The sequence below is a fragment of the Trachurus trachurus genome, assembly GCF_905171665.1.
Source record: "Trachurus trachurus genome assembly, chromosome: 17".
Taxonomy (NCBI): domain Eukaryota; kingdom Metazoa; phylum Chordata; class Actinopteri; order Carangiformes; family Carangidae; genus Trachurus; species Trachurus trachurus.
Window position 1 is genome coordinate 8,275,527 of NC_139900.1, and position 12,025 is coordinate 8,287,551.

General features: G+C 44.6%; 1 protein-coding gene across 1 annotated transcript in view; it reads right to left on the bottom strand.

Annotated features, from left to right (window-relative positions):
* The window catches only part of LOC311000275 (contactin-associated protein-like 4), a gene marked incomplete at both ends in the record, with an annotated part of 157,971 nt that overhangs the window by 68,869 nt on the left and 77,077 nt on the right, over positions 1–12,025 (bottom strand). The window contains 3 exons of the mRNA XM_083990944.1: positions 1,577–1,726; positions 1,815–1,990; positions 9,002–9,211. Of these exons, the coding sequence (XP_083847070.1) occupies positions 1,577–1,726; positions 1,815–1,990; positions 9,002–9,211 (536 nt within the window). The remainder of the gene's footprint in view (positions 1–1,576; positions 1,727–1,814; positions 1,991–9,001; positions 9,212–12,025) is intronic.

Below are 12,025 nucleotides of genomic sequence, written 5' to 3' on the forward strand. Positions count from 1 at the left end.
CTTTGTTGTTCCTGTCAGAGTTTGTGTTTTCAGAGCAGACGATGCCAGAAGTGACTTTGATATGATTAAACTCAAGGTTTCGTTAATTTAATCCAGCAGCAGCAGCAGCAGCAGCCTGGATAATTCCTGTTTTAACTCTGCTTTGGTCTCCACCAGCTCCTGAGAAAAACATCTAGCTCTGTAGCTTCTCTCAAGATAACTGTTAAAGGTAGAGTCTTGAGTATTGTTCGTTGCAGTTTGTAAACAAAACATTGAAACTGGGCCCCTCCTCTCGGGCTAAGCTGTGTAGCCTCCTGCCCCTGACAGCAGCAGTTGTCATGACAACAAAGGAAAGGAAATACAGTCTGAGTGAAGCTCTGGAGCCGTGGGCCGATAGCCGACCGTCACCAACACCGGGAGCCTCCGGTGTTGTGTTGTTATGCCGTTGTGGTGAGCTGGGAAGACGGTGTTAGCGGCGGATGCTAACCGCTACCGCTAGCCGAAGTTAGCATCGAGCTAGCTCACCACAACGGCCCTCATACTTGTTACTAGTCGAGGCTTTAGTTGTCGGTGACGGTGGGGAATCGGTCCGCAGCTCCAGTACTTCACTCAGACTGTATTTATTTTTCTTTGCGGTCCTGACTGCTGCTGCTGAGAGAGAGAGACGTGCTAGCTGCTAGCACTCGTTAGCATCAGAGACAGCTAGTGCGGCTAGCAGCGCTGAGCTACTACTCTGCTGCACCTGCACGTAGCTTCACCTGAGCTCCGTCATTGGCTGGAGAGAAAACACAGACTCTCTCACTCTCCACCCAGAAACGTCCATGTGCACAACAAAACAAAAGACCAAAATACAGGCAGACACAGCCCCCACCACACAGGACTAGAAGCCCATAGGTGACGATTAAAGGGATAGTTCACCCAAAATTCAAATTTCACTCATTATCTCCTCCCCCTCATGTGGACTAAGGGCTGGGGGAAGTTTCAGAGTCCTCCGTGGCTTCTCTGAGTTACAGGGGGTCTCAGGGTATCAGTGCATGTCCATATGACGGTTGCAAATGGATACCAACTGTCTTCATAACAAAAGGACACACCAAAAAACATCCAAATACCTCCACACAGCTCGTCTGTAATGTCCCTCTTGTATTGAAGCCCCAACATGAGAAATTGTTCAGAAAAAAATTAAATAAGTCTATATATTGCTTGTTTGTAGCGGAAGCTCCTCTTCCTGGTCCTGGGCTTCAATACAAGAGGGACATTACAGACGAGCAGCATAGAGGTATTTGGATGTTTTTTGGTGTGTCTTTTTGGACGAAGAAAAGTGAGCTCCGTTCTCAACCGTCATATGGACATGCAGTGCTGCACGGAGCCCCGCTGTAACTCAGAGAAGCCACGGAGGACTCTGAAACTTCTCCCAGCCCTTAGTCCACATGAGGGGGAGTAATAGATAATGAGTGAAATTTGAATTTTGGGTGAACTATCCCTTTAAGACGGAGTTCATATGTATAAGTCTAATGTTTATTTTTGGGCACAAAACTCCAGCCCCAACCTTTAAAAAGAAATCAAACAATGAAAGTGTTTTTTATATAAATGTACTCACTATGAGTAAAACCTGCTGGTTGTTGTGTTTGGCTCGTTCGATCAGGTTGAGGCCGTTGTAGAGCAGGTTCTCCACGCAGCCGTGGAAGTTCCTCCTGGAGACGACCACAGGTTTCATCGCCTGGACGCCGTGGGCTGCTCCGACACTCAGCTGGAAGGTGGAAAAACACTTAAGTAACCTGTGTGGATGCGTGTTTGTGTTTACTGTAGGTGTGCAGGTGCGGTGTGTCTCATCTCACCTGTTCGATGTCCCAGTGGTTGAACTCTGCAGGGATCTGAACCCTCTCGGTGTGTTTGTCCACGGTGAGGTTGAGGTGAACGCTCTGCCGCTCCACCGCCACGTGATGCCACTGCTGATCGTCCAACAGGCTGCCGAGGGAGGCGAGGCGCCGAGGTTCAGAGGAGGAAGACCCACCTGGAGGAGAGGAGAGGAAGAGAGGAGGAGAGGAGGAGGAGGAGGAGAAAAGAGCAGGTGAGTCAGAGCCAGGTGATAAAGATAAGAGAGGAGATGAAGACTGGAAGATGTTGATGTGGTGAAGGTGATGGAATAAAAGGAAGAAGAGGAGGAGGAGGAGGAAGGTGACAAATGTGAGGAGGAGGAGGAGGAGGAGGAGGAAGGTCCAGACATTAACTGATGAAAAACAAGGCGGGAGAGGACGGGGCAGACAGACAAATCGACTGCTATTGGAAACTAATCACACAGTGAGAAGCAACAACGACGGAGACATACTTTTAATCAACACATCATCACAGTTTAATTCACAAAGTCTCAGCTCCACATTAAACAAAAAAACAACAAATCCCTGCATAAACGAGACGACACTTCATTCGGGAAACTGGAATCGACCGGAGTTATTTCACCTCTCTGTCGTTAGTTATTCTGCTCATTTGCCTCCATTAGGTAAAAACATCACGTAATCCACTTCCTGTCTCCTTTTGTAATTTGTTTGGCTGTTTTCCATTGTTTCCATCTTTTACTCGTCCCGACATGTCAGTCTTGTTTGTTTTTTTTTCCAGTTTGCTGTCTCTTCATTATCTGACCCGTTACTCCTCTTCTTCTTCCTTCTCACAATCTGACCCTGTGGCCACGGCGACGACAGCTCGCACCAGCCTCCTTGTCTCAGCGAGTGAGTCCCACAGAGACGAGCTCGGCCGGGTCAACGTCTCCCATCTCGTTAGGAACCGCCGGATATCTGCATACCGAGAGAGAGCCGAAGCCGAAGCCTGAGCAGACATCATTAATGATAGATGAGCACCAGGCGGTCCCAATAAGAGGACACACAAACCCCCCGCCCACCCCACCACCATAAACCTAAAGTAGTAGGAAGAGAAAGTTTGTACAAAGAGCTGAATACAGTCTGTCATTAAAAATGTATTAAGATATTCTCCAGGGAGAGACAAACCCAGCTTCAGAGAGACAAACACAGACAGTTTGGAAGATGATGGACAAATGTATCTGTGATATTTTTAGGGATTGATGTATAGACACAAACACACACACACATACACAAAATACACACAGTGTGTGAGAAAAACAATTTCACACAGATAGAAAGAGAGAGAAAGAGAGCTGGAGCTCGTCCAGTCAACACACTCATTGTGATGAGTTATTTAATCACAGCCCGGACGAGAGCGATCAATACGAGAGGGAAGGATGGCGAGACTTAAAAACACATAATATCCCGTTACTGGCACTGATTAATGGAATAATTATTGTGACATCAGAGGGAGGGAGAGAGGGAGGGAGAGAGGACTTTATGATGGAGTGTGGCGCTGGATGGATGATTTCATTACAGTACGACCTGGATGGGAAGAGAAAAGTATGGGAATCGATACGGGAGGTCCGAGGGCAAACAAATAGAAACTCACTTTATTGTTATTAATACACAGAACTATCATCGTCTTTCTCTCAGTCTCTCCACAGGGCAGGGAAGTCGTTTTTCAGAGCAGCAGGAGGAGCAACAGCAGAGAAAGTTGAGATCATTAGTAAAAAAAAACTCACTCACTCACTTCTTCTTCACCACCTTCGACCTTCATCCACACAATGAGGTCGGTTTATTTTGCATCATTTCTGCTCCAGAGCACAAAGTAACAGGAACTTTGGTCGTGTGACTTTCCACATTTACACTGTCTGAGTTTTATATTTTATATTTTCACATTCAGGTCAGTTCAGTTGAATTGTTCTCATTCAGCAGCTCAGCTCATTTAGTGGCTGCAGTCAGAGAACTGGTGCCATCTCTTTATCATTAACACCTGCACTGTTATTATTATTATTAAAGCCCCTGTACGGAGCTTTTAACTGGATATGCAAAAGTCTCTGGTTTCTGCTGATGTGTCTCTGTTACCTACAACAGCAAATGAGCCCATCAGTGTGAAGATACGCTATTTCTAAGTAGTCTAATTCTACACCTCTGGAAGGCATGGTTGGGTCGGACCACGGACGAAACGATGTGAACGATGTGAACGATGTCCACTTTGTCACTTGTCTTGTTTAACTTCACAAAAAAAACAAAAAACACTTACGATTTTATAGAAAAAATTAAAAATTGAAAAAAAAAAACACTTACGATTTCATAGAAAAAATTAAAAATTGAAAAAAGAAAATCAATCTAAGGATTTTATGAATCAATATTGGATCTTTCAAATGAAGATCGATAAGAACAAAATCAATCAATCAATCCTTATTTCTGACATTAGCTTTATTCACTGTGGTGGGAATCAGCTTTTTGTGGATGAAATGGATGCAGCCACGAGCACGATGCTAAACTCTGTGAACGGACTCAGACCGCTCCGTTACATGAGCATTCAGCCGTGGCACTAATAATCACGTTCATGTGTTCACTGTAGATCTTCACCACAGCGTCGTTTTATTTAATCTCCTCGATTATCTCTGCTCAAAAAACAGAGTCTGAGGCTGACAGCTCTCATCAGAGAACACGCTGCTCTCATTATTTCAGAGCATCGTCACTCTCAGTCTGTCACTAAACAAACACGAGGCTAAAAGACACGACTCGGGGGTCACAGAGTGGGAGGAGGTTTGTTTTTTTTGAAGTTCTGCTGCCTCACTACTTTTTCCTTTGTGTGTGTGTGTGTGTGTGTTTTTATCGCATCAATCACTTTTGTGCTGATTGAATATATTGAGAGTCGATTCTGCTTAATAAGCCAAACTGAAGGAAGAAGATTAAAAAGAGCGACGACGGTCCAACGCTCACAGCAGTTACAGCTTCTCCCTCTGTGTCAAACACATAAGAGACGATGATAGGAAACGATCCGACTGAGACAACGACATACAGACGAAACGTAACTCATTAAAGTCACTGACACATGGAGTTTGGACTTACAAGTGTTAATTCTGACACATACATCTGGTTATTGTTGCAACTATCGGGACAAAAAACACCAAGTTAAGACATGAATCAACCGCTGGTAACAGTCACTGAGGTGATATTAACTCCTGATTAGTTTTTTTTCCCATATCGATCAATAAAACTTAGAGGGATAGTTCAACATTTTGGCAAATTGGCCCATTGCCATAATCCCTATAGTCATAGCAGTAGGTTCGTTACCTTTATTTGTCGGTGCAAGCTATTTTTAGAACGGCGGAGCAGAGCCGTGAGCTGCTCAGAGCTACGCTACGGAGGCTCATTATGGGATTTCTTGGTTTTCCTCATCAAACTCATCAAATACACAATCCAACAACTCCACAACGCTCTGGTGGACAAGTTGTGAGCTGCACATTCACCACGCTATGAGATAATAACACAACGTTACCAGACAGAGTTGTTTTAGAGGTAAATACAGAGACTGTTGATGAAAAACTGTCCCTGAAGGCAACGCGCATCAGCAGTTTTGCATGAATTTCCCTCTAAAACAACTCTGTCTGGTAACGTTGTGTTATTATCTCATAGCGTGGTGAATGTGCAGCTCACAACTTGTCCACCAGAGCGTTGTGGAGTTGTTGGATTGTGTATTTGATGAGTTTGATGAGGGAAACCAAGAAATCCCATGAGCCTCCGTAGCGTAGCTCTTAGCAGCTTGCGGCTCTGTTCCGCCGTTCTAAAAATAGCTTGCACCAACAATTAAAGGTAACGAACCTACTGCTATGACTATAGGGATTATGGCAATGGGCCAATTTGCCAATAAATGTTGAACTATCCCTTTAATATATGTCATAAATTTGTGTCTACATAGACATACTGTATATAAGAGGATGTGTGAACTGTTCTGACATATATTGAAGTATTTTTGATATAAGTGCATAGAGTATGTCATTTATTAACTGTATAAGTTTCATTAAGACTGGGCACTGAGACACTGAGATGTTTGATTTGAATGATGTTTCTATCCTCCTCCTTTGTTGCAATCAACAAATGCACGGTTTGATTTGACAGACGTTTTTACCTCCTCATGTGATGATGGAGATATGTGTGAGAATCTTTTAACTTTGTCCAAATCCAACTTTTCATTACAAGACGACATAAATGAAGAAGATCTGAGGAACTACAGACTCGTTCATCTACCATCACATCTCTATATGGTGCTGCGTGTGTGTGTATGCGTTTTGTTATTTTTTGCGGTTTTCCGGAGCAGAGTTGCTGTTTTGTTTTTTTTCAATGCCGAGCTGTTACTCAGAGTTGCCTCATAAAGCAAACTGTGGGTCAAAACCTGGATGTGTTAGTGTTGGTGCACAGCGGAGCGGATCATGCATGAGCTCAGGGTCGATGCACACAGCAGACGACCTCAACCGCACAATCTGTGACGGACAGAGGAAGAGACAGGAAGTTGAAGGACAATGGACAAAAAGGGGTTTCAAAAAAGAAAAGAAAAAGTGAGGCAAAAAAAAAAATGGAGATATATCACAACAAAGGAAGAGAGGCCGTTCTGAAATGGTTGAGTGCGTCTCAGGGACAGAGGGACAGACGGACAGACAGAAAAATGAACGACAGTCTCTTCTGATGCGTAAAAAGCGAAGGAGGGGAGGACGTGTGGAGACAAAAACCAAGACAAACAACATTAATTAGAGCAGAAAGGATAAAAAAACACCACAGGAACAAAGAGGAAACAAAAGGAAGAAGACGAGTGAGTGATGCATGTTGTTGTCGGTGTTGATCGGTCACAGCAGCAGCAGCCGAGCTCCTCTCACTCTCTCCTCTATCATTTGAATAGATGGCTTTAATTTCCTCTCCCTGAGCCGCCGTCCCTCTTTACAGCGACTTGACGAAGTCTTCGCAACTCTTTAAGGCGGAAAAAACATCTTAATGTCGATAAGACGGGAACAGACGGACTCTGTTTTAAGGAGGTAAGAGCTTTCACTCGAAGCGCAGGTGGTAAATGTGTTTTAGTGGAACAGTTTGTTTTGAAGGGGAAACAGTTTATCAAGTTGATCCACTCTTTAAGTTAAAGGATGTTCCTGAGGCGTCTGCGTACTTATTTTATTTAATTTTAAAGGTGACACAAATTTAAAGTGTCATAACTCGACTTTAACGTGTTGATTTCTGCCGCTGTCGTCTGTTCACGAGGTGAAGCTGTTTGACAAGTTTATCTTCTGTGAGAGGAGGAGGAGGAAGAGGAGGAGGAGGAGGAGGAGGGAAGTGGGTGGCAGATGGATGAAAAGGTAGAATAGACGTTTGAGAGAAGAACAGATGACGACGAAGATTTACAACGCTGAGACGGAGAGAGGTTTAGAGAAACAGATGGCACAGGAGTGGATGGAGAGAGAGGTGGAAGGAAAGAAAAGAAAGAAAGAGGAGAGAGAGGAGGGAACGTTTGGGGATGGAATAGAAAGCTGGGCGATGGATGGATGGATGGATGGATGGATGGATGGATGGATGGATGGATGGATGGATGGATGGATGGATGGATGGATGGATGGATGGATGGATGGATGGATGGATGGAAAAGGTATCTGAGCAGCCAGATGTGAGTCCTGATGAGAGGTGAACCATATGGTGATGATTCAGCATGGCAGCCTCTGGTTTAACCCTGTCTACACAGACACACACACACACACACACACACACACACACACACACACACACACACACACACACACACACACACACACACACACACACACACACACACTCTCTCTCTCTGTGTAGACAGTAAACCATGCATGTAGTCTCTCTCAGAGCCCCAACACATGCTACAGTAAACGGGAACCATCCATCACAGCTGTAACTAGACAGAGACGCAGCAGCAGAGTGGGAGCCAAGATTTAAACCAATCACATCGCAGTGTGTGTGTGTGTGTGTGTCGTCCACCTCGCCCAACCAAAACCAATCTAGAGTTATTCCACATGGTTTAGATTGTCCTCGGCCTCATACAGACGTGTTTGGTCCAATAACACAAAGTGGCTCAAACAGTTGAAACAACAACGTGTGTCTCTCTCTTTGATGAAGGTTTCTGACTTTAACTTGAAAATGTGTCCACCAACGAAATCATGAGTCCAGATACGTGAGATTCTTGTGTTTCAGGCTGTAACGCTGTCAGATGGACGTGTCTGAACATCTTGGCTGTGACCTGAGTTTCCTTTCATGTCTATCTTCCCATTTTGGTGTCAGCCCTCACATCAACATACCATATTTTCCTGACTATATGTCGCACAGGAGTATTAGTCGCGTCTGTCAAAAAATACGTCATGAAGAGGAAAAAAACATATATAAGTCGCATTTATTTTTGAAACATTTAATTAATAGCCACGTCTCATATAATGGCCGGGGCTTCGTTTACACAACCAAATAAAGGACGGTACCAAATAGCCTAATAAAGGCCGGGTCAAAAAAAAGACAGAAAGAAAAACAACTCCGCTGCTCGTTGACGCTGGAGTCTCCAAGCCAGAAACGTTTGTAACAACACCGGGAACAGTCGCTAGATTTGTCGCTAGTCGCTTTTGACAAAAAAAGTCGCCAAGAGGGGTTGGAAAGTCACCAGATTTAGCAATTAAGTCGCCACACTGTGTGGCATCATAGATGACATAGCGTATATTTTTGATATATAAGTTGCTTCTGAATATAGGTCGCATGGCCAGCCAAACTACTAAAAAAAGCGCGACTTATAGTCCAGAAAATACGGTACACCGACAGGATGATCGCTGTATATTCACATATGTTTACATTGAATGCATAAAAGTCTTCCCTACATACTGTACATATATCTGTGTAAACTAGATATAGTTAAACATACATACATGTATAACATATGTATGTGTAACGGAGGTGTGCGGGTATAGCCACTAACAGTTACGAGGTACCAGTGAGGAGAAGTGACGACGTGTGATGGTTAATGGTACTGAAGTTAAACTCACTCACCCATAAAAGACGTGCAAACCCGACCGCCAAGTGGTCATTGACCTCTTGGCAAAACGGTTTGCATCGTCGTCGGGTCATGCCTATAACAACCACATCGGTCACACATGTCTTCCTACCTTGTCTGAGCAGCAGCAGTAGTTTCCCTCTCTCTAACTCCAGACTGAGGCTCAGTCCTGCGTCTCCCGCCACGTGCAGCAACGTCCCAGAGTTCCTCAGGGTTTTGAACTTCAGGGAGACGACCTGTTTGGACGGACGCCTCAGACCGGGCGTCGGTCTGTAAACCAGACTGGAGCCGGAGCCGCCGTCGAAACTCACCACGTCGGAGGCTGAGACACGAAAGAAACAGAGACTTTTTAGTAGGGCTGACACAAAAAATTCGAAGCTTCGAAGCTTCGTTCGTTGCCATGGTAATCGATCATGAAAGTCCGTGATCGATTTTTTTTTTATTTGTTCCTTTTTTCCTTTTTGACACCTGTTCTCATTGGTAATTGTTACATTAAAATGAGGAGGCGACTTGGCATCCTGGAAACCTGCCTGATTTTGGAGATATGCAGTGTTTGTCTGCCATTACTTTCATTATTCCCGCTACGATCGCGCATCGATTTACCGTAAATGGATTTTATGTCCGCGAAGCTTCGATTATCAAAATATGATAATCGGGACAGCCCTACTTTTTAGACTCAATGGGTTCAACAATGATCGCGGTTCAGGTCCAGGTAAAGGTGTGTGTGTGTGTGAGTGTGTGTATGTGTGTTGCTCAAATAATGTCAACAGGAAACACACACACCTCCACCTGGACCGACCTTCAGCCTGTAACCGTGGCTGAAGCAGCTCTGTCATCGATAAACTACTACAGCATTAGTGTCTGCTGCTTGTTAAGGGTGTGAGCTGAGCTGAGCTGAGGTGTGTGTATGTGTGCGTGTGTGTGTGTGTGTGTGTGTGTGCGTGCATGTGTGTGTTGCACTAGAAAAGAGCTGCAAACACTGAATTGTTTAGAAAAGGGCAGCAGCTGAGTCGTACGACTAATTTCTGACTGAATGCTTTTTAATGAACTTGGCAGCTCTGACTTCCCGACATCCAGACTCACACACGCATGCACACACACACACACACACACCATCACTCAGCCACTTCGTTTGCACTAATGCTCTTATTGCGTCGTACGCTGTATTTCCTGCTGATTACAGGCCGAGGCTCCGCGGCGCTGAGTCATGCTGAGTGTTTAAATGCACCTCTACTACTAATCTATATTCTTTCACTCCATTCAATACCAGATTACAACCTGGAACATGATGTTTATTAACGACTCTGAGATCATAACGAGCTTTACAGTAACTGGTGACAGGGTTTTTTTTATAACAATGTTATTCTCTGAGCTTTCTGTTCATTTACATTCACGTCATGAACCTCCCACTGTTTTTAACCTTTTTAAAATACACTGTCCAGTAAAGAGACTGAAGCCAAAGGGCAACACAACAACAGCAGCAACCTTCTTACAGTCCTGCACTGATCACGTGTTGTTTTATAAAGTTTCAGTCTCTTGGACTTTAGCTGCTCGATGCACCACTTCACTCACACATCAGCTACTAAACTTTGCCCATGAAGTGCTGAGCATGCAGGTAGTGGAAAATTGAATGGAAAACATGGAAAAATCACTAGTGTTCACTCACTCAAAGGAGTGACAGAAGAAACATGTTGAAAAATGTTGAATGCTTACATCATACATTGCCATAATCCCTATAGTCATAGCAGTAGGTTCGTTACCTTTAATTGTCGGTGCAAGCTATTTTTAGAACGGCGGAGCAGAGCCGCGAGCTGCTCAGATCTGTCACAAGTTGTGACCTGCATATTAACCACGCTATGAGATTATAACAGAACATCACCAGACAGAGTTGTTTTAGAGGGAAATTCATGCAAAACCGCTGATGTGGGGGCTGTTTTTCAGCAAACAGTCTCTGCATTTACCTCAAAAACAACTCTGTTGGGGCGGTGTGTGGCGCAGTGGTTCGAATCCCGCGTCGGGCAGACCTTTCCTGCATGTCATTCCCCCTCTCTCTGCCTCCCCCTTTCCTGTCTATCTCACTATATACTATCAAATAAAGGCAAAAAAGCCAAAAAATATACTTAAAAAACAAAAAAAAACAACTCTGTCTGGTAACGTTGTGTTATTATCTCATAGCGTGGTGAATGTGCAGGTCACAACTTGTCCACCAGAGCGTTGTGGAGTTGTTGGATTGTGTATTTGATGAGTTTGATGAGGGAAACCAAGAAATCCCATGAGCCTCCGTAGCGTAGCTCTGAGCAGCTCACGGCTCTGCTCCACCGTTCTAAAAACAGCTTGCACCGACAATTAAAGGTAACGAACCTACTGCTATGACTATAGCTTGTTTTCAGTCACGTGGTTATGATGACGCGAAGGGGGCGGGGCGATGTCAGATGGAGGGCAGGAAGTGGAGAGCGGTGCCTGGAAATGATGGAAAGCGAGTACTCCGAAGCTTTTGGTCGAGCCTGCACGTAGCAGGTATCACCAAAAATGAGAGAAATATATCGGATACGATCCATACAACCTTAAATCGGGAGAAAGGAAGCAGTGAAACACACCGCCTCGACCAGAGCGATTGATATAACAGAGTGGCGACACTCCCATAGGACTCCCATAGAAATACCGAGTAATTTTAAGTCATAAAGTGGTAATAATCTTTGCCATGTACAGTAACCATGTCGATTTAACAAAATAAAATGTATTAGACTGATCGCTTCATTGTAAAACATTTATTCATTTACGTAACTGTGGTGATTTCAGTCCGTAGCCCAGAAGCAGCCCTGCTCACTTTTCATTCAAACAAACTAATGCCACTGCCACAGTTAAATTTCATCAATGAGACCAACATTAATCTCTTAAAAATAATTTAACCAGCCAGCGGTAAACCTCTAAAAGCATGCGGATACGTTACTTGGCTCGTTTCCTCCTCCGGGAGGAGGACGGTCGGCCCGCCGGCAGATCAGCTCAGTAGAGCGGCTGCTGCTGCTGTGACAGCCGCTGCCCCTGGTCCCCGGTCGGGGCTGTGACAGCCGTTACCATGGTCCCCGGTCGGGGCTCACACAGACTCTGCACTTCTCCCAGAACAGACATCGGAGCA